Source organism: Strix aluco, chromosome 3 (genome assembly GCF_031877795.1).
Source record: "Strix aluco isolate bStrAlu1 chromosome 3, bStrAlu1.hap1, whole genome shotgun sequence".
In the NCBI taxonomy this organism is placed as follows: Eukaryota; Metazoa; Chordata; class Aves; order Strigiformes; family Strigidae; genus Strix; species Strix aluco.
The window spans coordinates 80564140-80590772 of record NC_133933.1 but is presented as its reverse complement, the minus strand read 5'-3'; the positions used below and the strand labels follow the sequence as shown (position 1 = coordinate 80590772).

Here is a 26633-nt window from a genome sequence, read left to right as displayed (position 1 = left end):
AGCATTAAAACTGTTACAAAATCAAAAGGCCGCACACTTCCACTCCATCTTTTTTTTTTTTTTGTCCCTGACATCCTAAGGAATTCCTATTTGTGGATGTAGGGAAGAATCTTACCAACACAGGCTCAAATGCAGGCCATGGAAAGGACATCTGAGCCATACATCATTTGGCATGACCTGGTCCATAATTAAAACTTTGTCTGCTGATGATAGGTATGAAGAATTCCTTTCTTCAGTGCTTCACATATTGGGTTTTTTACTACTTAAGACACATGATTAGTCTTGTGGGATGAAGACTGCATAAAATGCATTATTGCTGGCTACTACACCACATCCAAGACTCAGTATCAAATACCTGACTTTTTTTCCTTATTTTAAAAAGTCATATTTAAAAAATAATGCAGATGGTCCTTTATTTATAATATTTACTGCTAGTGTAAGCAAAGTAAAACTCCATTCTGACAATGAACTGGGGCACAGGTGTCCTTTCTGCAATGACTTCAAACACCAGTTGGAGGTTTTACATAGTTTCTTGCTAAACATCATCAAAAGACATTTTAGCTAAAGGAATGTATTGCTGAATATTTCATTTAGCCATGTGTTCAATGTATGCAATGAACACATAAAAGTTATATGCTCTCAAGTTCTCTGTCCTCTTCTAGATACTTCAGAGAACACGCTACAAAGCAATCAGAGAAAGGGCCTGTTACAGTCCATACAATACACTTACCAAAGCACTGGTATACAAAGCCAGAAAAACTGATCCTATAGCAGTATTCCAAGGTAAGCACATTATATAAAGATTATTAGATAGGTTGGCATTACTTTCAGACTTCAAATAAGAATAATCATTATTTTTTTTTAAACACCTGCTCTGGCTTATCTTGGATATCTGTTACATAACTGTGGTACTCCCACAGCAATTTCAGCAGCTCAGCTATGACTGTACACACATCTTTCATAACCTTGTTGGTGGTTTTAATCTACCTCAAACAATTACTGTTCTAATAAATATTTCTTACAAATAAAAAAATCATTGTAATAATCACACAATAATATTTTCCTACATTGCTATAAAAATACCAAAATAACCAAAGCTTCTGTTTTTTCTGTGATCTTAAACAAGGGCATGAAGTTCTCTGGAACGTAAAAAAGTAGTACCTATCTGTCAAAAACACATTACAGCTAAACCATTGTTAACCTTTGCTGGCTATTGGAACAATACTTGCTCAAGTTCCATATTTAGCCAGATCAAATTGATACTTGGCAGCAGTATGATGCTTTTCGTGTTCAAATAGCACATGGAAATTACTCCTCACACTACTACTGCGTATTGTCCAGTAGTAAAAACCCATGGTATTACAGTGATGATTATTTGCATTAGAGAGTGCCTGCAAGCTCCAGTCATGAAGCTACTGTATCAGGACAAGACGATGGTTCGTGTCTCAGGGAGCTTACCAAGGGTGTACAGGGAAGTGACAGATGGATGTAGATAGACTGGAGGGTGCAATGAAACACTGGGACAGTTTTCATTAACACAGTAGGTACAACTCACAGCACACCAGCAGCTTAAAATATTAAACTTCTGTAGACATCAAAGTCAAAGAGTTTTAATGAGGGATGCAGAAGACCCTTGGGAGGGAATTTTTCAGAAATTTATGCAACAGGTCTTCAGAAACAATGGGCAATTGGAAACAGCATAAAAATGCTTATTTGGAAATCTAAAAAGGGGGGGTGTAGAAGCTGACCTGGTGGGACAATCAGACCAGGAGATAACTTAAATAACTTCTTGATTTGAGTAAGAGAGATGGCGTAACAGCAAGCTTTGGCAGTGATGTGAAGACAGGAGCTTTACATCTAATGCAACAGAGATGGCAGAGCCAGGGCAGTAACGCAAAGCAGGAAGCAACAAGTCAAAGCAAGAGACTTAACAACCAACCTACTCTGCAACTTTCTGAATGGCTGTGAAATGTAAGTTGTCTAGCTGTCAAGGACAAAAAGAGATGACACCACAACTCAAATCAGTATGATGAGGCTGGATTAGAGTGTAAATTGCACGACCGGGTAGGAAAACCAGTGAGAGATGCTGTAGAACAACAAAGACTGGGACAGAGCCAACATAGGAGGTTTTAAGAAGGATGTCCAGGTCAAAGCTGCTGACTAAGCACAATCTTACCAACAAACAGGACAGCAGAAGCAGAAAGGAAACTATGAGGGGTATAGAGCTGGGCAGGCTCAGTTGTGTTGAGGCTGAAGCAACAGCTCTTTATCTGTGAAGTGTCAGAAAAGCAGACTAGGCTTTTTGGCAAAAGGCTACTTCTCACCCTTGTGCAAAAGGCACCTCAGAAACCAAAGCTTCTTTCTTAATGCAAGTGGTAGTGCAAATAAATCCCAACCATTCTTACCCATGCAACTGTTACGGAGAAGACACGTGGAGTTTTTGGAATAAGTCAACTATCCATCTGTGAAACAAAGGTTAGATGGAACAGAAACACACAGACTAGTAAAGCACACAAAAGCCCACTTCGAAAACCCACCAATGTGCTGTAGCTCGTGCTTTCCATGTTGTCACCTGAAATACTTGAAATCCCCCGAGGTCCAGCAGGAGGAAAAAGTAAGAGGGCACTGAGCTTTAAAAATGCAGAAAACCAGCTTTTTTTCAGAAAGACATGTCTATAGGATTGTCACACAAGTAATAATGAATCTCAACAAGTGGCATCGGCATGGCCTGCCAGAATACTTTTAAGCAGAGGGCAAAACCTAAGAGAACCACTCCACTGATTCTGTTTTCCATAAGGCTTCATTCTATTTTGATAGACACATACCCATGAATATCCTTGTGGGCATTTTAAAAGCTGTAATTTCAACTCTGAGGTTTTGCAAGCTTTGTTTTGTGTGGTGTATGATATCATAAACATCCTGAATATAATTACAACTGCAATTTTGTGGGCTTTATTTCCCCTCTTGGTAGCCCAAAGCCAATGTTTACAAAAACCTTTCAGCACGCTTATTTGATTTGAACTTTTTATTATTATTACAAATGTATATTATTTTATTAAAAAATTCACACTGAAGCAAAGTCAATTCCATTTCATTACAACCAAGAATATAAAATAAATGCAATGAACTCATAGTTTAGTTTTAACAGTCATTTCAAGAGTGACATCAGAACAACTTAAAAGCAGTAAACTCTCAACTCTAGAATGAGAAACAAGTATTTTGCTTTGTGGTTTTGCTAGCCCAATGGCATGGGCACTGCCGAATGTGGCCACCACAGATCTAGAGCGGCAAAGTTTTGTGGCAGCATGAGGCGCATACACAATAATTTCTAATGAAAACTACAAAAATGAAAGATGCGTGCATGAAATTATTAGAAAAAAATAACTGAATAGAGACAGGCACACTTCCACAAATAGTAAACATGGGAAAAATACAACTAGAACAATTTGAAAAGTTACTACCTTACATATATAAAAAGTTCTTTAAATTGCTGTTAAAAAGGACATGTTCTGTCCAGATTTTGTGTAATACTTTTTAGTGTCTACACAAGACAAATTTTTAAAAAAATTAAATAGTATTAATTTACTACTAAATATTTAGGAGATAACAGTGCATTAAGGACTTTTTTTCATATAGCAATACACATCGCTCCTGTCTGGCGACATTTTTAGAAGATTACGTATGGCCTTATGTACAATACATTTATTTAACCCTAAAACAATTCTTTGCTTAATGGTGTTAAAGTACCATTCCTGAAGATTATGAAGGGGAACTAAGCTTATTATGTTTATATAAAATATTATACATATTTGAACACTTCTGGCTTCCCGCCACCCCTCCCGCTACAAATGCTCTTCCCTACCCCTTCCCAGATACAGTGTCACAGATACAGTGCAGGACTCGCAGCTTTCCCTATATTTTTCCTTCATTGTGCAGTTTGTGCTACATAAACTTCACCAATGCGGACCAGGCTGCTCATCCCATTCATCCCCACGTGTTTGTTTCCTCTGAGCCACGATGGGAAAAGCTGTACTCAGCGGCCCGCTCTCCCACCAGGTGACCAGGATGGAAAAGACAGATCTGCCGGTGTCACCTGCCTCTCTCAGTACCGGTGGGAAACCTTTGGTGAGATTGTAAAGGTTATGGGCAGAGACAGAACTATGAGTACTAATGAAACTGCACAGGCCAAAAATAACATAAAAATGACATGGACACTTCTGAAAGCGCAGCATTTTTACCTCATGGGATGACCCCTGGAAAACAAGGCCTCTTCCACTATGACTGCCACCCACCCCAGCAACGTGCATCAAGCTCCCAAGAAAAGGCAAATTATTTCACCACCATCAAGGAACTAGAAGAGTGTGCACAGCCTACATTTCACAGCAAACTCTTATGCTTTTATTTGCTCTCCTCCCAGTTGGAAGTTTGAAGGCAACAGAGAAAGTCAGCTCGGCTTTGCGTGTGCACACAGAAGCTAGAGAGGAGTGGTGTGTGGCAGAAATGCCAGTTCAGCTTAGAGAGAGGTCATGGCAGTCACTCTAGAAGCTGGAAGCTCACTCAATTAAAGCACCTTACATTGCTGTGAAGTTTCACACTCTACATACAGATTAATCTACACCATGATTTTGCCTTATTGGCACAAGAGCCCACCTTAACTAACCTTAGCACGGTAACACTTCTCCCCGCCACCTCCTGATGTTATATGAATTTTGATGATCAGCTGCAGGTCACAATAATAAGAAGAAATGTTAGATAACTATAATGGAAAAGACAAAAGGGTTTTGAGAGAACAGAAGGGTAAAAACAGGAGAGAACAGGAGGGGACAAAAATTACTCTGCCACAGGTTAATTTCCAGAAATGTGACGTTCAAGTCACAAAAATATAAAATAAATGCTACTTTATGGCATTGGCCAAATATCTATTAGCTCAAAGGTACCTCATCCTAACATGAGTAAGAGGTGAGACATGCCACTTACAGAAAGAATGTAATCCCAGACTCACTGAAATAAAATAAAGGAACAATTAAAATCTGTTCTTCCAAACAGGCTACTAGGGTACATATAATATGTAGCATTTCAAGGGTTACACCTTGAAAGTATCCTTTGGGAGATTATTTTTCCCCAGAAGTAATTTCTTCCTTCAAATTGCTTCATTTCATTTTTGCCACTTTCCTAACCATTTGATGACAGAAGTAGGTTTTTAGTTGTTTTTCCAGAGAAGTTGGGTGTTAAAACCACATGATGGTAGATATGGCCAAAGCAAGCCAACTGCTCACAAAAGGTATGAAAACGACACGTTTGAGGAGGAAGGGGGCATAAAGGGGAGATGGGGAGATCAAATCCACTAGAAACATGTATGTGTCTAGTTGTGATGAAAAGCATTCTCCTCAGAGCAAACAAATTTACTCATCTTGCTAGGTCTGATCATAACTTCAGTGTGAATGTGTATTGGTATATACAATTTTTTTCTATGGACACAGGACTGAAGAGAACACACTGCAGTATAGAAGCCTGTAACATTAACTGTTTGCATACAAACTCTTCTCACTTCACCTCTTCTCCGCACATCAGTTGTAGAAGCTTGCTGATGTTACATTGCTAGCAGCTTTCTAAATGCATTTTTCCAGGTTTTCTGCAACAAGAGCCAGCCTTATTCCTGAAGGCTGAAGGAAAAATGAAGCTGTCCCAAATTACATGTTGTGTCTCTCCAAATAACTGTGGTTGCAGAAGTTGGACAATAATCCTCTGATTATGCTTCTGAACTCTTGCTTATTTACCAGGGATTTTCTGCCAGCTACCCATCCACTTACAATCCTTAGGCACAATCAAAACATGTTTGCTCTAGGGAAAAAGAAACATTTCAGTGCAATCAAGCGCATCTGGTGTAACTAATCTGGGTTAATCACAGCAATGTGAGGGACACAGAATATGCATTATAAACATAAAAAGGAACAATTTTCAACATGCTTTTCAAACTGCACAATAATTTCTCTTAATTATTAATTCTCACATAAAATGATTAAATGCATTTGTTTTTGCAAGTCTTAGTACTTCTGTCTGACTCAGGAATGTGGAAGAGATTTATAGAACTCTCACATACATTAATCAGCTGCTTAGCAGACGAGCAAGCCCATCATCCACATTCCTACTGAGACTTGAGGGCAGTAAATACATTTTCCTGACTATTTTGGTGTCCAGCCTGGGAAGACATTCCATTCTTCTGTTCAAACAGATCCTGAAAGCATCTCCTTTTTCTGTGACTGTCCTGGTTTCATTTAAAATAACACTTAATTTAAAACTAGTCAGAGCATGATCACTGTGATTTCGATAATTCAATGTGAATGAGTTAAGAAATATCAGCAATCTTCTGTTTGGCGTTCAGTCCAGTAGCATGAAGCATATTTGTCACTGCAGAGACTTGGGTAGGTTTTTTTCTTTTTTCCTTTTTCTTTTTTAAATTTTATTTATTTTTAATTTTTTTTTTTTATTTTTAAGACCTCGCCTGAAAACTAGACTAATAAAAACAGAATAGTAAAATACTCTGGAACAGTAAAATTTTGCTGTTCTTGACATCCATGAGCAAAACAGTAATATCCTGTGAAAATAACATAGTGCTTTAAAAAGGTGCAATATACCTGTATAGCTAAACTGGTTTGCCTAGTATAAAACTAACTATATACAAGCTTGAAAGCCTGGGAGTTCAAGATTTTAAAACTTTAAAATCCCATCAAAGAGATTGAAAAGACAGATTTATGGCAATCACTACAGCATAAGGAAGGTGCACCAGGAATCCTTCAAAATTCCGAAGGTTAAAGAAGTTAAGTGCTGGGTTCAGATCAGAAGGGTTCATTAGAGTAACCACAATGGAGCACATGCAAGGGCAGGGAGGAAGGAAAACTTCACAAAATCTCCTTTATGGCAATAAAGGGATGGGGCGGGGGGTGGGGGGGGAAAGTCTTCAGTGAGTGAAGTCTTCCTCTTGTCATAATGAATTTTAATTCTGCATCATAGTTCATATTTTTGGTTCTTCTCATCATTATGAACTTCATATTGCTGGAGTCTTCTGGCTTTTAGTCCGTTCCTTTCTGAGTGCAGCCTGTTAGCCCTCTCAGTACCTGTGAGACTGATGAGATTGGTGATACTGGGAGCTCTGCTGAGACGACGTGGAATAGCCCATTGTACTCTGGGACTGAGAAGATCCCTGAATGTTGCTTTGGTAACTCAGGCGTGAGCTGGAGTGCTGCAGGAAAAGAGAGTGGAATCAGGGGAATGAAAACCAGCCTGTTAAGACTGTGCAGCTCAGGAAACTTTTAACCTTGCTGAAACTCGTTAAAATGTGACTATTGGAGAAGCTGACTAAACAGTGTTACAGTTTAAGGTCCCATAAAACAAGCAATCAATCTGATCTGCAGTCCTTAACACAGCACACAAAATACACAAGGTCACTGGCAGACATCTAGAAGTGCAGCATTTACACACCCATTTTTTGAATGAAAAATACACAAGTGAGCAGACTCCATTTCAAAATTCAGCGGTTTCTTAAACTTATGTCTATCATTACTGTAAGTGCTATTAATGCAAAAGCAGACTGCTAGGGCCACAAACCACCTTTTCGAGATAGGTGATACTAAATGCAACAGAAAAAATTTATCCTTCGGAAAAAGACAACCATGACATAAGAGTTACTCAGTTTATCTAAATGAAAAAATGTCCAGTAGGATAAAATAATATAATTTTAGGTGAGTCTTTCAACCTGCTGCCTCATCTACTGGAAGTAAGGGCAACTGCTTAAAGACGGGCATGTGTATGTGCAATAACCTAACATTCATTTTCCTGAATGTTTTTTTTCCCTTCTCCGCTGTTTGAGATGTTAGCTCAGTGGATCCCAATTTCAGCAAAACAAATTCATGGATCATTTGCAACCTCCAGCCTGCTCAATCTGCCCTTTTATTACCCTATCCATCCCCTGTCCAGAATTAATAATGACCTGCAAAATAAATGCAAGCTGCAAAATCACTTTGCATGAAGAGTACTGCTCAATGGATAGAGGACTCTCTAGCAAGGTAAACCCCACCCCAATCCCCAAGAAAGAAGAGTCTACAAAAAACCCCTGAACTATTTGCAGTAAGCAAACAGTTTGTTTCCAGCTAAGTTAAGTGCAGGTTCAAGCAGCCATTCAATAGAGTTTTGTTCACTGTCTAGTTGATGGTTCTAATCGGCTATGTCCAAGGGTCATCAGCAAGACTGCGGCCAACAGCAATTGTCTAGGAAAAGTGTTAAGAATCTACATTCTGATTAAACGTCAGGATTATGAGTTACAAAAGGCCTCTGGAGAAGTTTGAGTTCTGAATGGAAATCCCATGGAGACAGTGGGTCTATAAGAATACCACATCTTCCACAGACCAAGAATCTGCTCAGTGAAGGCAATACACCAGTCAGTGATCTCATCTAATCACTGGATCCCAGCCAGCAGAGCTGTGAAAGCCTCCTGGCAACTTCTCAGCTGGATGAGGAAGAGCAGCAACCTAAAGTTCAGGCAGTGTGAAACACTTCCGCCCTTTGTTTTTGTACATAGCTTTATACCTTTAATTTTACAGAAATTGTAAAACATACTAAACCCTAAAAATCAGGTTACTTTTTCTGTGTTCTGTCTAATGTAGGAATATGAAGGTTGCTTTCAAGGTGAAGTACAGTGAGGCTAAAGAGAGAGAGGTAACAGCCCAATCTTGCAGACCTCTGCATCTCAATATACTATCAATATAATAGTTGTACAGAGTCACTTCACTTGTTTGTAAGGGTCAGTTTGGGAGATAACAGCTTAGCATGCCGGCTTTGGAAGAGATGTCTCCTAGTGGCACATATGCTGTTAACCAGATTATGCTTGGCCTGCATGGTTACATTGTTAACAGAGTGTCTGAAACCTGGAATTTGTCTCAAAATTCTGAAAGTTTTTGCAACTTCTAACAGAAAAGACAAAGAATTGTGATAAATGCTATGACTTCATAGGAACTCATTCTGGATGAAAAGCATCAGCTCACCATGCTAAGCAAAACACCCAAGGTCACATAAGGAATGCTCAGTAAAATTCAACAGGGAATCTGCACTGTCATTTGTGGAAGCAACATATATTGAGGTTGGTGAACTACAAAAAAAATTCAATGGAGACTTTAGATCACAAGCTAAATGAAACTCAAAGCAAAGGGAATCTTCTTCCTATGTCTGAATAAGATATAATGAAGTAAAATTAATGCCATAAGACTACAAGAACGCATTAACTTGCCCATGCTTATTTTTGTTCCACAGAAGAGAATTTGTTTTTAACGAAGTCAGACTTGGACAAATTGCAGACATTCCTTTCTGGAACAGAAGACAGTCAGCTAGAATTTAAGGGCAGATAGCCAAATGCAAGTGTAAAAATGGATAATCAGACCATACAATTTAGCGAGTGAGATAAAGGAGACATACAGATCTTCATTTGGATGTCTGTGCTGTTAAAGTTTAGAAGAGTCACGGGGGGTAAAAAAAAAAATCCAACTATCTCAAAAAATTATATTTAGACTGCTAGCAACTTGTAAGAGGGAAGTTGGCCAACAATTCAGAGAGCTGTATAAGGATTCTATAATGGATATCATCAAACGCAGCACACCAGTCCTCAAAATACAGACCAAAACAGGCCAGCCATAAATACCGTGTAGTCAGACAGCTGTAGTGATCTGTCCAGACCTCAAGTCTGTCTGGAACTTTTCAAAAAAGAAACCTAGTTGTCTTTACCCTTAAATTGCCCTCAATGTCTTCATGATAATTTGTAATTAAAAAAGTAAAACAGAAATGGGAGAAAAATGTCTGGCACTGAGAAATCAATTGTCTGTGGAGGTCTGGAGGGCTAAGTCAAGGCAACTCCAGAGCTGGGTTTTTAAAAAGCTACTTATTTTAACTTTAAAGCAGCCTGAAAAGACCATTCTCCAAGGTGGGATCCTCTCGAAGGCTAGTAGCAGCAGAATCCCTAACATCTTTTAAAATCTACCTTTAATATCTACATTTTTCTTATTCTGCTTTCAACTCATTACTGTCCCTACAAGTATAAACTCACAAGTATTGAAGATGCTGGTAAGTTTAATGCTTCCTATTTAGTGTCACTTTTTCAGTGGAAAATATAATTCTAGTAAGCAAAGACAAGTATACCAATCCAAAAATAATTCAGTGATACTGCTTTTACTTATGAATGCTACTGTACTTGAAAACATGAAATCTATTCAACTTTGGTCACATTAGAAACAATGCGTGTCTTTGTGCCCTGCTTCAGCATGAATCATACTGATGAACCAAAACATCATTCCTGTGCTAACATGTATTTTTTCTTCAACATCAGAAGTAAACTTAGTAAGGTACTAGAATAAACTATAGAACTGCTCCATACACGTGATGATATGAAGTAAAATGAAGCAGGAATCAAATGAGGGATCCTAGTTCTAATTTTGCTTCTGCTTTTCAGGATCTTCTCAGATCTGCTTCTCACACAGGATTTAATATTGCCAAGAGCTGAGTATCCTGAACTTGATCTAATGCAGCATTTATGTGCATGAAATAGTTCCACTGGCTTCAGTAAGATTACTCTCAAACATAAAGCTACGCATGTATTTAAGTGCTTTCCTGGAGTGGACTACTCCTCAACACTTTACAGGGTGCAGCAGATATGACTCGTATTGGTATTCTCTTGAAAATTACTAATAACAGAACAAAACATTTTTACTTTAAAGCTTTAAGCCCACATTTTTATATAATATTTTAATCATAGCATGCCTGCTCAGGTTACATGAGAAATTCATTAAAACATGATCCGTTCTTGCAGTGGAGAAGGGGGAAACCAACCTTTTGGTCCTACAGTATCAGAAGCAGCAAAAATTCAAGAGGTACCTGATAATCTGAAGGCATGACAGGCCCGCCTGAGTTAGCGCCTGAAGGCCCTATGCGTGGTTTCTTGTTCGGAGGCACCTGGTTGAGGCTGGAGTCCTGGCTGTGCTGGAGCCCTGCGCCCGTGCCTCCTCCTCCCGCGCCAGCACCCCCGGCCGTCCCGTTGGTCTGGGCGCTGTTCTGCTGCTGCGGCTGCGGCTGCTGCGGCGCTGCCTGCGGCTGCTGCTGAGGTGCTGTTTGCTGCTGATGTTGATTCTGCTGCTGTTGATTCTAGGGGAAGAAGCAACACAACACAGTCACTCGCTCTGAATCCGTTTGATGGAGTTGCCAAGCCTGGCGCCACCGTGCCTGTGGAGAAGGTGGCAGGCCCCCTGGCTCGATGGGAAAACATGTGTGGGGAGAGCGCGTGGGAAACACGTGGAAAAATGTGTGTTGGGAGAAACGCATCCTTGATACACTCTTGCTCACTTTGTGGGGGTATCCCATTTGTGGTCGTTCTGTTTTTTTAACAATGCAAGCGACACTAAATATGGAAGGACAATCTAATGCCTCCTACAGCTAGACAAGCGCTCAGATAAGAGGACAGAAGGAATCATTTATAAAGCAATAATCACCTAATGATCTGAATCAAAACCCCCAAAATTTCACTAGTGTTCAGTGGCAGACGTGGTGAACCACAGTAAATTATCCTAAGTGCTTCAACAGCCTTCGTTCACTCAGAATCAAAACCACTTTTCCAACTTTTACAAATGACACATTACAATAACCCAATGGAGGCTGGCTGCATTACTGCCAGAAAGGTAAGCAAATTGAGACCAGAAAAATTATATAATTTCTTCCAGGTTGTGAGGAAATTCTGTGGCAGAACCAGAAAGGGGTTTCACTACTGTTTTGCTCTCCTGTGCTTTTAAGTACCTTGTAAAGAGTGGTATACTGGGAATACAGTCCAGCATAGTGTGCTAGGTATAGGGTCAGAAAATCTTAATGAAATAGCAGAAAAGTAAAAATTGACCAGAGACAAATAGTTGAAGACAAAAGAGGAAACAGTTGAAGGAAGACTCTGGCAAGGGAAGGAAAAGACTAGCAAAGGAAGAGAAGCCAGACAATTAAGATGACACTGGGACCTAGCAGGAAGAGAGACAAAGAAAAGTGCCACAAAAGGGAGAAAAAAAGTTAGGAAGGGAACACAAGAGAAAAAGACATTGTAGTCTTCTGGCTTCAGAGGGCTACAGACTAAAAAGAGTATTAGGGAACTGGAGGGAAGGTTAGAAAATCAGCAGAGTGCAACTCTGCCCTCCATGGTTAGACAGTTAAAAAGGAAAGACCACCCATTTGTCTGCTTTCCAGCACCAGGAATGGCTCCTCCATCAGAGCACTAAAGCACATAAGAGAATTGCAAAGAAAAGCAATTTCACTCCAATTGTGAGATACGTCACTTGTTCATCATGAAAAAAAATTACAATTGTCATGGCTTGAATTCAAAAGCCTTACTACCACCCCCACCCCCCCATATAGTGTATGGAACATTTCAGAATAGTCTTTTTTTCCTAGAATATCTGCTTGTATAATTATTAAAGCTTTAGTATGGCAGCCTTTTATAAAAAATTCACTTTATTAGTTTCTCAGAAATCACAACCACCAGTTGCCACTAGCAGAAAATTCTTGATGCCCCCAGTCACCAAAAGGCATTTAGTTACCTCAGATAAATGACATAAAAGATCTGTATCTATGTCATTCATCACAGCGGTCTCCCAAGATACATTCAGATGAAATTTGCCATGATGTATTCATTTAAGATTATAAAGAAGCCTTGCGTCTTCAAGGACTTAGAGGTGGCTTGCATTTTCATTTCACATTTAGCAAAACCAATAATGTATCCTCCTGCTTGTAGTCCTCAAATCCCATCTCAGTCAGATTCTGTTTCCCGGGAGATTTAAACTTCAATAATTTTAAAAGTTAATCAAGCTAGCTTGTAAAAAAAAAAAAATAAATTATCTTTTAGCAATTTATCTTTTCATAATGGTTTGAGCTTCACTTATACAAACACCAATAACTAAGGCGGTATTTCTGCTAGAATGCTGAAACTTGTGTTTTCATAGGGGTGTCTGGATGCAAGTGAGATGGTTGCTACTGTGAGAGCTGAAAAACTTCAGTTTTGTTATGCGTAAACAAATACTGCAGGAACTCTCACAATTAAATATAACAGTTTGTCGTAGGTCCCATGTTCTGTGCCTTGGATATTAGCACAAATTTACCTGACTAGTCTGAGCTTGCTCTTCTGTGCAGCTACTACTGCTACTGCCTGGGTAGAGACTGAGATCTACTCTGTCAGACACTGTCTGGGGTCTAGCTGCACAACCTTAGCACACAGAACCAGCTTACACCAGCAAAAACATTGTCCCCAAGTCAGTCTACTTCATGGTGGTTCCTAAAGGAATAAACTTGCAAAAAGGTCTACAGTTAGCAACATATTACCATGTGTCACATCTCAGAATCAAATCACCAAAATGAAATTCCAGTCCCACCTAGAAATGAACCCAGCAGAAACTTGCCAACCAGAATTTGAATGAGAACAGAATCTTTTAATTTTCTTTTACAAACACTCATTTTAGCTTTGTTGACTAATGATTAGCCATTTTGAAGAATGGATGCTTATGTCAAAAGGTTATTCAATTCAGATGCAAGTTCCAAATAAACAAAGGTTTCCAAAAAACTGTACAGATATTTGTGGTTTTAAAAACAAACAAGAAACTAACACTATTAAAAAAAAATCCTTTCACTTGTAACAACATCATAAAGAAACAAAACACTGCACAAATCCAACTTTCAGAATACCCTTTACCTTCACATTTTCTGCACTGTGGGAACACATTCAATGAGTAATGTGTGACTTGTATTATCTAAACAGTCTGAAAAAAGTTTAATTTGGAGTGTGCATAAATATGTGGCTGTCCCCAACAATCTCAAAGACCATTTATATAATGGTTGTTTTGAATATAAACATGCCATTGTTTCCCCCCCCAGACACTCCCAGGAAAAAGACAGATATTTAAATACACTGACTTAACAAAAGCCAGAGTCATTTTAATTCATAAGATTTGTTCTTGTTTTTGAATCTGTGAGAGCTGAAGCAAAGCTAGTAACTAAATTCCAATCAAATCAGTATCATGACTTTCATTGTATTTTTGCTTAGGTGTTTGTTTCCTCTTTTTGAAAAAACACTATCTGGACAGAAAAATCCAGGATGTTACCACTTGTTCTCAGTATAGAAGAATCTATAATATCTGTTCCAAAACCAAAATTTGCTGTCTGAAATGTATTGTGATAGCCATACTTCTCATGTTACACAGAAAATGTGAAAACAGAAGATGCATGTAGTCAAATGGTTTCTCCAAAAGATTAACAGTCCTTCTCATGTAGTCCTCAGATAATTACAGTTTAAGGCTGTTTTCTTCACATTTTGCTAGCTATACATTACTGTTGGTGTTTCACTGTACACTTCTAAGCAAAAATAACAAGCTGTTTCACACACTATAGCACCATTGTCCAGCCTTCACAGCATGATGGACAATCATTGCAGTCACGTAGCACAGCTGAGCTACACGCACAAAGCAGGTCAGATTATGTTGCAAACACACCAAAATTTACTATGCACACAAACAAGTTCTTGCCCATATCTATGAGGCTATGGGAAAAAAGAGTATTCAGAGCAGACTGTCGTTACCAGAACAGTTCATGCTCCTTATTACTCCTTTGTCTGAGGGCCCTTAAAACATGATCAGGAAACTTGTGTGCAGATGGATGAAATGTTCTGATGTAGTGCCAGAAGCAGGCTGCCACTATTTATTTGAGACCCTGACAGCCATCTACTTTGAAATGGCTGGATGTATGCCAGTCATACAATGGAAATGCCATTCTTTTCATGTGATCACAATGTATTTTCATCATGAGATACAAGAGGAGGTAGCAAGGTCCTCTTGGAATGATGGCAGCTGAAAGCAGGCTACTGCTGACAAAACAACCCATCCAGCTCATTCCCCACAGGTCAGGACAAACCGTGCTGGTGATACCATCTGAGACACCCCAAAGTCATCTGATACTTTTAATCTGTCTGGGAAGCAGTTTTAAGAGAGCCTTGCCTGGAAAACACATTTTTGGTTAACTCTTCATCTTTCATTAGTTTTCATTTGGTAGCACCATGATTCTTTCTTATTGCATACTTAAAAAAAAAAAAAAAAAAAAGGAGTTTATAATACCTTATCCCCTTTCTCTTCAGGTTCATCTTCATTGAGGAACTCTCTTTTAGGATATGGAATCTGACAGCCAGCAAATACACTGAAACACAGTAAACTGTAAACACTCCACAAATATGTACATATGACATACATTTACTTAATGCTATATTAAAAACAAGTGAATATAACACAGTTTAATTTCTTATATTTCCTAAGTCCTGTTTCCGTAAGTGAGTGGCACTGTGAGCACCCAAGATAGCAGCAGATACCAGCAGCTAGGTGCTGATCATAATGTCAGATCTCTTTGCTGTTGGCATGAGGCCATCATTAGAAATTGTGGCATGGTTGAGCATGCCCAAATGCCAGAACGACCACTTGTTGATCCAGATAGCAAAATGAACAAACACAGTGTCAGAGGTTCCACAACACCTAGTTGGAACATGCATCGCTCACTGAATAAAGGGCCTGATCTGAAAAGAATTAATGTCTTACGAGCCCGCCTTAGCTTACAGCAGGCTTAAATATATTTGCCAATCACATCTGCAGAGTTATTTTCAACTAGCTACTCAGGTCTTGTTTAGAGAAAAAAAGATAGCTTTTAAATTCAGCTGGCTAATGGGATTTGGAACATTCCTTAATATTTATGGCAGACTTTATCATAATGTTATCCTGTAATCCATGGGGAGCTATAGCTCTACATAGGATACTATCAGGTAAACAATAAATAGAAAATTACTGGTAGATCTTGACCAGTATCAATTTCTTATATTTCTGTGCCAGCATTCAGAATACAATCAACGTGACATGATTTTTTTAAAGTGTGTAAACAGTTCCTAATCTAGCTGCTATGTAATGTTTGGCTTATCCAAACAGAAAGAAAAAGAACAAGAAAGAAAAAACCCCCAACTAGTCTCAACTAGACTCCTTTTGTACTCCAGTGGCTGTTCCCTCCTTTTAGTGTTGCCTGCTAGTTGAGGAAGCAGTGAAAGCAAAGGTGGAAGTCTCCCTGCATCCAGCTCCTATGAATCACCATGCTTCTGAAAACTGAGAAGAGAAACTGGAAGAGGAAAATCTGCCAGTAGGAACTGAATATATCATTTGATTTTTTCATGACAATAAAATATATAGAGATATAAAATCTGTACTCTCAAGCCTTCTGAACAAGGAACCTGTGGGATTTCAGGCACTGATCTCTTCCCTTTTCTCTCCTCAAACTGTTACACTCTGCAAGTGAGCATGGGAAGGGGCTGTAGGTCAGAGAACTGTCCTAGTCCTAGGGAGAGGCACAGTGAAACCAGGCAATGGAGAACAGGGCTCTGTGAGGCTGTGTAAGGCAGAACAGAAGAGGGCACAGATTAACTCTCTAAATACTGCAATAATATTGTCACATTAGCTTTGGTAGTACATTCAGAATTACACCACTAGTGCGGTACTGGGTTATTGTCCATGACCACTCAGTTCTGGCACCAGTAGATACAGACACTTCAGTACTACACTAATAGTTTCTACTAAGCATGCCTGAGCTACTACTTCTTGATATAGGTAGTTATCTGTGAATTTTTCAGCTGTCATCTCATTCCAGGGATTAGTATTCAGCAGAAAGAAGACACCCCTGAAGAGCACAGAAGAGGGAATACATACTCTGATGTAGGCAGAGGGTCCTCTTGAAAGTAGGGGTCCTGCAAAGCCTGCTCTGAGGTAATTCTCTTTGTAGGGTCCATAGTAAGAAGCTTCTGAAGCTGCAAAGCATAACATTAAAAATAGCAAAAAGTTTATCAAACTATCATTTCTCAAACTATGACTTCCATGTCTTGGATTGTGGATTGTTAAATTATTTGTGGCTTGTCCAGACAAGCCCAATTTAGCACTGCTTGTTCAGTGAAGTTCCCAAGAACTAGAATGCACATCCATCAAAGCACTATGGCTGTGAAGCACTTCTCATGTAAGAAATACAGTTAAGTGTATCAGTTAATATTAATTGCTAAGGCTGAACCACTGTGACAAAGCAACACTAAATTCAGCTATTACAGGTTCATAAAGCATCATTTCTAAATAATGGTGTTTGTGTTGTGGCACACGTATAGCTTTTATACTGTTCTGTACTGCTGACACAACAGGAAAAAAGTGTCAGAAGAGACTGACCATGATCAAGACTCTCTATACCGCTTGAGGGACGGAAACAATAAATCTTCATTTCTCGCAGTCGAAACATTCCAGAGTCAGAGCACTCTGCCACTCATGCAGCTCCCAATCTCACTCTAATTGGTACTAAAATGAGAAAGAGGAGAAGCAGACCCTTCCTAGTAACCTTTCTTCCTTGCTAGGAGAAAAGCCCTAATAAATTTATTAGCTAGAATGCTGTTGACTGCAGCATGCTATAAAAGAGGATTACAATATATTAGTAGTATAAACCAGGAATTATAGGGCTAACATACCATTAAGAACACTTATTTATCACATTCTGCTAAAATCACAGTAGGAGATTTGGGTGCTCAAATTACATCATATACTCTCTCAATTTAAGTCAACAGTGAAAATAAAATTCCTTCTGCAAAGGGCATCTTAGCTCAACCTCTACCTTCCAGGCCTCCAACAGAAATTCCCTGGATATTCAGCAAAAGAATGTGATTTTTGGCATGGGTGTTTGGGGCTTTTTGTTCCAATAAGTCAAAAATTTGCTATACAATCCTATATTCTATATATATGGTACAGTAAACAGCCTCAGTAAAAGAACTCATCCTCATCAAGAAAGATGATTCCCTGTATTTCCTTTCTCAGTAGTTGCAGCTAACTCTACTTTGTAGATGAGGTCTTATAAAGTTCTCTGTATTTCTGCCACTTCCTTCCTGCCTCTCCTTATTGACATACTTTATGGACCATGGACCTCAACAGACCGATAACACAACAAAGAGCCATTTGGGCTGTCTCTCCACCTATCAGTTCATTTGCAACCAGCTCCTGAACTGATTCCTGCTGCTTGTCCAGAAATACGCCTCAAGATGGTCCTCCATTGCACACACCCTGGAGAGTCTGCACTGCACACTTACTGTGTTTTGTATTGTCAGATAACCCTTAACCCTACATTTCCTGTGTATCTTCACAAATTCAACTTCTAATGTGCTGCTGGCTCTCTACACAGTGACCTCACATGATACAATAAATATAGACAACAGTTTTGGTATTCAGTATCTTTATTCCAAATCACCACCTCTCCCTACATGCAAAATTTGTGCCAGTTTTAGTGGCCTGTGACACCCTTACAGGCAATGCAAATTTCTTCTCCCCAGTTCCTCCACAGGGACAAACAACTCATGTTCTGTATAAGGCCACTCGTGGTCTTCAGTACCAGATGTGGTCATTGACAGAAGAGTACAGGACATCAGTGTCTGCCCTTGGGCTCCTTCCTCAGAACTGGTTGCTGCAGTACTACCCAAGAGAAAGTTCCTCCAGTTTTCTGCCATATAGCAACGCCATCACAAGCTTCCTCCAAACATGACCTGTACTCTTTGTCATTCAATGATGAGGCTAATGTACCACAGCAGCAGATCTAAAGATACCTTGGACCCTTTAATGACCTATCTGCTCATCCCCTTAGTAATCCCCCTCCACCCCGAGGATATAATCAGTTTGCCCACTCCAGCTGATACCACTCACAACATCACTCCAAGTGAGATATCCTGCCTATCAGTGATGCTACCGTGAACCAACTTTCTTTGACAAAGCCTGGCTTTCTGTAGCTTCTGTTGCTTCTAAGAAAGTGAATAAAAAATGTCTGGACACAATTTGCTTTCAGGGTAGCAGCTGCTAACACAATATAGAAAGCCTGTAAGACTGGACTTCATCAACAGTCTCATACTTCTCAGCAGCTCTCAAGATTGCTTGCTGTCAGGCTCTACTGGCCTGACACTACAGCTATAAATACTATGCTTGTAACTTTTCCCGGACAGCAAGAACAGATGCCTCTTCCTGGATGGAAAACATTCTGCCCTTCATGTAGATATTATCATTCAACGTCAATCATCAGAGTGGCACAATATTCTCTTCTTTGTCAAGGGTCACTTGCTATCCCGCACTGGTCTACTTGACGGCACATTTTCTCTATGCGCCGCACTTTCTGTACTCATTAGCACAAAGTCTTGCCCAATGAAGGTTACAAAGTAGATGTCTTCAGAAGTCACCTTGCAAGACAGAGGTTATCTCAAAAAAATAACATAACTACCTCGTATGTGAACAAGGAGTTTTAAGGAGTCTGCTTCAGAATACACGTATCTCCAAGCTCATTAGCAGATACATTTCTAATCTCTTGATTTGGGAGAGCAAGGCACATCTTTCCTTCAAGATCTGCTGGATTTTAGGATCATTCACAAGATAAGGGAGGTGAGCCTCTTTGCTGTAGCATGGCTGTGGCAATTTAGGTACATAGACCTCCCCAGTGCAGCAGTGAGGTATCAAGAAGGTTGTCCATGTTCCTGGGCATTCTTATGCAGAGTTCTGGGAGACTGACCTCTTTGAGATCAGCCTCCATCTCTGGTAATCACTAAACCACCCTTATTTATCCCAGATTACAAACAGTGACAAAAATTTGACTAAGAGAACCTACCTCGCTAGGCAAACTAAGTCTTCTTCATGATGTTCAGAAAGAGCCCTTAGACTTCTCGAAATCTCAGTTCTCATTCTTACAACTATATAGAGGAACACACAGGTAGACACCTATCTATTTGTTCAGTCACCCTGTAATAACCTTGGTCTCACTACTACTCCATTATGAAAAGTTCCTTTGTTTATATAAACATATATAATATGTCATAGAGTGGAAAAATATGGTTTTATGTTCTTTAGAGAGGTCTGGTTAATATTTCCCCCTGGAAAAGTAGCCTCTCTGACGACTCTCAAGTCAGTGTTCATAGCCTTGATGAATTAGCCATATAAGCTGACAGCAACTCATCTACTTCTTTGCCTTTTTACCAGACTTTCTAGTGGCTTCCACCTTTAGTAGGAAAATGGGGAAATTCAGGTGCTAACTAACAACGTCTCTTACAATTGTCTTCTTTTCAGTTAGTCACTTCCTCCAGATTATTCCAATGTGTGCCCAGTAAGTTGAGTTTAAGAAATTGTAATTATTTTTTCTTGAAGTCTCACACTTCTTATGCGAATGCTTCCCTTCCACCTCCTTGGGACCAACCTATTTTGTTTCCACAGCTATTTGTGTCATCAGCCAGCAGCTACTAACAAGTCGAAGAGCAAATCTTTGCCAGGACCTAGAGAGAAGATTGCTATGATGAATCTGTAACTACTGATGAAAAAAAGACCACTAGAACCCAAGCTGCACTCACAGCCTCATTACAGAGACTCCCTGTTCACAGCACTAGCAAAGCCACTTTGAACTTCATTGCTAAATTTAGACAGCACTAAGTCATCATAGAGGCATCTAGAAATGATGCTGTATTAGACAGAGCAACCCTGTATTCATCTACAATAAATGACTCAACTAGGTAATCAGCAAATACATGTTTAGGGCTATTGTTTGAATCACCCACAGAACAGAGGTGGACCATTATCAAAGGGAAGGGAAAAAAAAAAAAAGGAAAGAAAATTACTACAGGAAATAATTAAATTCCTTCTTCCCTCTTCCCTTTCTTCACAAAACTCTTTAGCTCTTGGGAGCTCTTTAGCCCTCTGAAACAACAGGGAATCAAGGGGCATATAATGCTTGCTATCTTATTTGCACAGCAGACCTATGGGTAAGGCTGGGTATATGAGTGCCTTGCAGATATTATTTAGGTAAGACCTTCAGATCTTCAATACCAGTAGTTCAAGCACACTCTCAGCATAAATGTACATGAAGAAAACACATCTCAAGAATGGCCAGTTAGTGATAAATAGTTTTCAACATCAGTGTTCATTAGAATGAGATAGAAGAACAGACACAGATATTACCATTAGAAAAGCATTTCATTCCTATCATCACAGTGATTTTCAAGTTATACCTACCAAAAGAAAAACTTTGCTGTCAGGCTTGACTTTGTGTTTCTCCATGTATTTTATGAGGCTACTATTGGCATATCTGAAAAATAACACAGTTAAACAAAAACATTTCTGAAATAATACAGCATTAAAAATATGGAGCTATAGCAAGTGATCACAAAAACATTTACCAACCCTTAATAAGAAAACTGTAGAAACAAGTGCTATCAGAAAACATGTCAGATATTTATCTAGCAGTTGTACACATGAAGTGAGCTTTTCACTAACAGGAGAGTATCAACTGTGTACAGATTATTTCCATGGAACATGCAACGTTTATAGGGTATGGATAACCTGTTGACATGAGCATATGACAGAGAAATTCCAAGTTCATACTCTAGTTTTCTGTAGCACTCTGCCACAGGAAGTGTACAGCAAAACAGCTAAGCTATTAAACTGTTTCCAGCTGCAGTTTGGCAGCGTGGTTAGTTTACCATTTTGTCTCCTTGACCCCAACCTGCAGCAAACCATACACAGTCCTATAGTTTCAAAGCTCAAAAATGCCCCAAATATGTATGACCTGTGCCTTGCCTTTAATCTACAAATCCAGAGGTTATCTACAGCCATTTTCAAAAGAAAGTAGCTTCATGCACAGATAAGCTTCATATCTTGTCTAAAGCCAGCATAATGAATCCACAGCCGGGCTGGAAACAGAATCCAAAACTCCTGCATCCATGTCCTCTACCTTACAACAGAGTCTGTGCTGCTCCTCACACCCTCTGATCTATCACCACCACTTGACTAATTTAGCCAAAGCACCAGGACACTAAAAGTGGAAAATTCTCAGATCCCAGATAGGCTTTGCATCACAACCTACTGAACACGTTACCTTCCACAGAAATTTCCGTCCACTACTTCAACTGTCTCCACATATCTGCTGGTCAAAAGGACCAGGGAGGTGTTTCCCTGTTCTTTCTCACACAAAATGAATGAAGTTATCTTGAACAGCTAATACAATTGGTTTAAGGAAGCTCATTTGTCTGTGCCTGCCACAGATTAAATGGCACTTATGACAACCCCTTAAAAATAGAGGAGGCCACTCAGTTGATGCTTTTAGCAAGCAGCTGAGGGAGAGACCACCATTTAAGCAAAACAGCCAATTCAAACAGGACAGCTGTGACAGCATTAAAACCCAAACACTCCAGAATCCCCTCCCCAAAAAGTCAGAGGATGGGAGCCAATTTCTGCCTATCTGCTACATTCACTGTACTGTTGTTGCGTTATCATCACTTACGTTGTTCTCCTAAAATCTTTCTGAAGAGTTGGGTATTCTGGCATCTTCCTTATGTCTTCCCAATCTTTATCTTTGGTGGGGGGGGAAAAAAGAGAAGCATTTACAATTCTGAAAGTGTAGGTTAAGTAATACATGAGAATAAATAATTACAGCAGTTGTTTGACTTCCTGTTTGTTGGCCAGTGCTATTATCCCATAATTGTCAGCATTTCCAAATCCATCAAACTGACAGCTTCTTCGTAACTCTACAAACAACTAGTCATTTCCTCTAGGGGGGAAAAAAAAAAATAAAAAAAATCAACTCAGCAGCATTATGTCTGATGCTTTAATGAAAATAAATTACCTGCAGGGAATCCCATGACACTGAAAATGCGATCTAGCTGATCATGATGAAAAGGATTACTTGTTTTGATGTCCTCCTGACGACAGTGAAATATAGGTTCTGAAGTCAATAGTTCAGCAAATATGCAGCCAATTGCCCAAATATCTAAGAAAGAAGGAGATATTTCATGCAAATTTACTGCAGTTCATCACTCTGTTTTTTGTTTCTGCACAATTTCTCAACAACCTGTATAACCACAGTAAGATAAAATGCCTCACAGTATAATTCATACAGTACTTTAATTCTGATTGAAAAAACCTGTATCTCCAGATTTTACCCTTTTTTATGTATTATATTAATGCATTATTTTTACAGTCTCCAAATTCTGTTTCAAGTCCAGCACTTAACGCATTCACAGTTACGGCAGAAACCTACACAATATTTGCTAACAACATAGCTTAAAGGGCATTCAACTGACCATCAAAACCAAAACACGAATCCCCCATAAAGATTGAAATAAAAGTTCTATCACATATTTCAGAACAATTCCAAACAGAAAATTGATAACCAAATATGTACTAAGAAGGTAAAGACTAATGACTCATATGTTTAGCCAAATAGTGCAAGCTAGTTAAAATGGAGAAACAAGATCCTAATTTTAATCAAGAGTAGAAGAGTGATTACCAAACTTTAATTAAAAAAAAAATCCTACTTGATAACTGACTCCCATTGGAACAATACTGGAACTGTCTCATCTACACCTCATGTACATACAGAGAACAACAGCATGATATACTGATGCTTTAATGAAAGAAAATAACAACCTCTATTTAAAAAATTTCTCATTAATATGATTTTCAAAATTAAATCTATTGTGGACAATAATATTAGTTTCATTTACAGGAGAAGAAATTTCTAGATTACATGTATTTGTCCTAGTTACTATTATCATCTCTGATCTTAGTGTTCTGTATAACCCAAATGCTTTATTATGCATCTTAAAATGAAAGTGTGAATTTGTCAGTGAGAAGAAGGTTACTAGCAGAAAAGAACTGAATTTGCTACGTTGACAAATGTGTGTCTCGGATATAACTCTGGAAAAAGATGCTGAGATCAGATGATAATGAACAGAGATTGCTGGACACAAGAGTCTGGAGACTTGCTTAGTAGTTGAGGTTAAACTAGATGAATTTGGGAAACCTTTTTTTTTTAAATCAAATTTAATAGTATAAACATAGAAACAATTTACCATTAACTTATAGGTCTAAGAGCTAAAAAATTACCTACTTGGAGTTTGGTTTATTAGATTCAGACTAAAGAGAACACCAAGAGAAGTCTCTTGTTTGTTGCAACTAATTTGAGACTCAAAACCCCACCTGTTGTCAGTGGTGGTGTTTGGCTCATGCCACCCAAGACACACATGGCCTCCTGAATCAAAAAACACTGCTCTCTATGTAGGGAATGAAAAAAGAGCCATCACACTCTCTTTGCAAAAACCCATCAGTTCCATTTCCACCGTGTTAGAGGAGTGGAGCTTGGGGTGTCCCAATTTATCAGCCTTCCTCCCTACCTTCCTTTACAGTAAAGTCTGATAACATTTCATTCAGACTTTACAGTTTCAACAGGGTATAACTCGCTCTGTGCATTACATCACTTTCTTAAGGTTTTATCTCTCTTTCATTTTCTTATTAGCCTTATCTGCATGAAAACAAGATCTTTAGCTCTTGACATTTTATTCGTTCAAGCAGCTAATACAGCATATTAATCACAACTCCTGCCTGGTTAGTAGGCATAAATTATCTACTCCAGAATGCAAATTACTATTTGAAGAACAGCATCTTCATTTAACAGTATCTATTCACTCATTTTCATGCTAGATAGCAAATCCTTTTGGAGACTGTCTATCTAGTGGCCAAAGAAGCTGCAGCCCTCTTGGTTTTCATGGTTTTCTGCAGTGCTCACTGTCCATCACACAGTGTGTGAGAGGCTGGGCCACTGCTCATTGTTCTATTAATTACTGCTCTATCCAGACTGACCTTTTCCTTTTGAAGAAAAAAAAGAATCTAGTATTCTTGCTGACAGCAAAGCTGAACTGAAAATCTCCCTGATGTGACATAGCAAACTTCAAAATTCTGTTTCTCCTTCATCAGCTGAACTGTGTGAGAGCAGAGCCACTGTAGCAACACATTCATACTTCCTGACTCCAGGATTAACACAAAGAGCACATTCTAAACCCTTTGAAAATTCAGAGGACAGACATTGTACCAACTGAAGTTACATCTGAATAAACACTGGTAACTCCCAAGCTGGTGCTGTATTTCCTATGGGATGGCATTACTGAACAAGTCAAGCATGAGAATACTTCAGCTCTGATCAGTCATTACAGTCTCTGGTAGTCCATTGTGCTGGGGTTCAACCCTTTGGGTCTCTTGCCAGATACTCTTCAGCTTCAAAGAACTAATATAAAGTAACCCAAAATATTTAGTACAGAAAACCTGAAGCTTTCATTTCCGCAAGTGAAGATTAAACAGCTGGAAAAGGCCTTATAGCCATGCAGCATAAGCAGGTCAGGGTCTTCCTTTCGTGAATCTTTTATGTAACCTGATCTTGAACACATCCTTGGCACATATTGAAACCATTCTCACAGTTAATGATTTTCTGTCAAGTTTGGCTAGTCCCTTTTTTTTAAATAACATTAATAATTTACAGTAATTATTTACCACATATAGCATTTTTGTAGCAGGAACACCTTGTTACATTATGGCAAGTTTAAAAGCTTCATCAATACAAGCTGTCCTAATAGGTACTTGTCTCCTACATTGTTCATATTAGTCAAGCAAATACAAATTTCAGCGCTAACTATGGAAAAATGTGTCAATAATTAGCAAATTCCCTATCCAGTGCCATTTCATATGTTTTCAGTTTGTGGTCCCTAAAAAAGATTAATGATTATTACATCTATTTCAAATAGGAGGTACTACCCCTCAGAAGTGGGCATTTACAGGGGCAAAGCTGAAAACACATAAACAGTATTTTTCAACTACACTGCATTATTAATCTAGTGCACATCTGCCTCTAGCACAAGAAGAACTTCTTAAAATGCTGTATAACAATTTCATTATAAATAAAATTTCTGTTTAAATGCAACTGCCAAAAATAAGAGGTGCTTGGATACAGACAGTACCCATTTTAACTTGTTATGTACCAGAACCACTGGAAACAGGGCCACATAGGCCCTAAAAGGTTGTATTGGATACTAAATGTTTTCTATCTGATGTCACGGGAAGATCTTAAATATACTGGAGTAATACAACCATTCCTATAAGGATGGCTCAATTTCCTATGCTTTCTTTTACTATCATTAGGTTTCAGGACTGATCCGTGGTAAAAGATTTTTAGTTTGAGGTTTTTGGTTTGGTTGTGGGTTTGTTTGTTTGTGTTTGTTTTTTGTTTGGACTTTTTGTTTGTTGGTTTTGGTTTTGTTTGTGGGGGTTTTGTTTGTTATTGTTTGTTTTACTTTGCTCTCCAAGACTTCCAGATTCCCCACTTTCCCCAAATTTACACTGAACCTGAATGCAAACCAGTTTTGCTCCCTGGCTTTGGAAAGAGGGGGGGAGTGAATGCCTTTGCAGCGTAATCCTTTCCCTAGACTCCTCACTGAACAGCATGCTCAGGTCCCATTCAAACCTATTCACCAGTGACATATCCTTCCACTGTAACAGTACTTCTCAAGTACTACATAATAAGTTTACAAAAGGAAAAAATAGCCTTTTAAAGATGGTCACTTGTGGTTGATAAACAGACTTTCCATATGTATGTCTGGGTGCACAGATTATTAGAATATCTGTATGGCTGCCCATGTCCCAGTTTTAAAACCTGTGACTCTAACAGCTTTATAGGTCAGCTAC

General features: G+C 38.9%; 1 protein-coding gene across 3 annotated transcripts in view; it reads right to left on the bottom strand.

Annotated features, from left to right (window-relative positions):
• Positions 1-3007: 3007 nt before the first annotated feature.
• CDK19 (cyclin dependent kinase 19) overlaps positions 3008-26633 on the bottom strand; it is a 130571-nt gene continuing 106945 nt past the window's right edge. For 2 of the 3 annotated variants that reach the window (XM_074819330.1, XM_074819332.1), the window contains 7 exons: positions 22747-22890; positions 22405-22474; positions 21138-21210; positions 16788-16885; positions 15168-15261; positions 10915-11181; positions 3008-7240 (listed from right to left, as the gene is read on the bottom strand). In XM_074819330.1, the coding sequence (XP_074675431.1) occupies positions 7109-7240; positions 10915-11181; positions 15168-15261; positions 16788-16885; positions 21138-21210; positions 22405-22474; positions 22747-22890 (878 nt within the window). In that variant the 3' untranslated portion in view covers positions 3008-7108. The remainder of the gene's footprint in view (positions 7241-10914; positions 11182-15167; positions 15262-16787; positions 16886-21137; positions 21211-22404; positions 22475-22746; positions 22891-26633) is intronic. The other variant, XM_074819333.1, reaches the window with a different exon arrangement.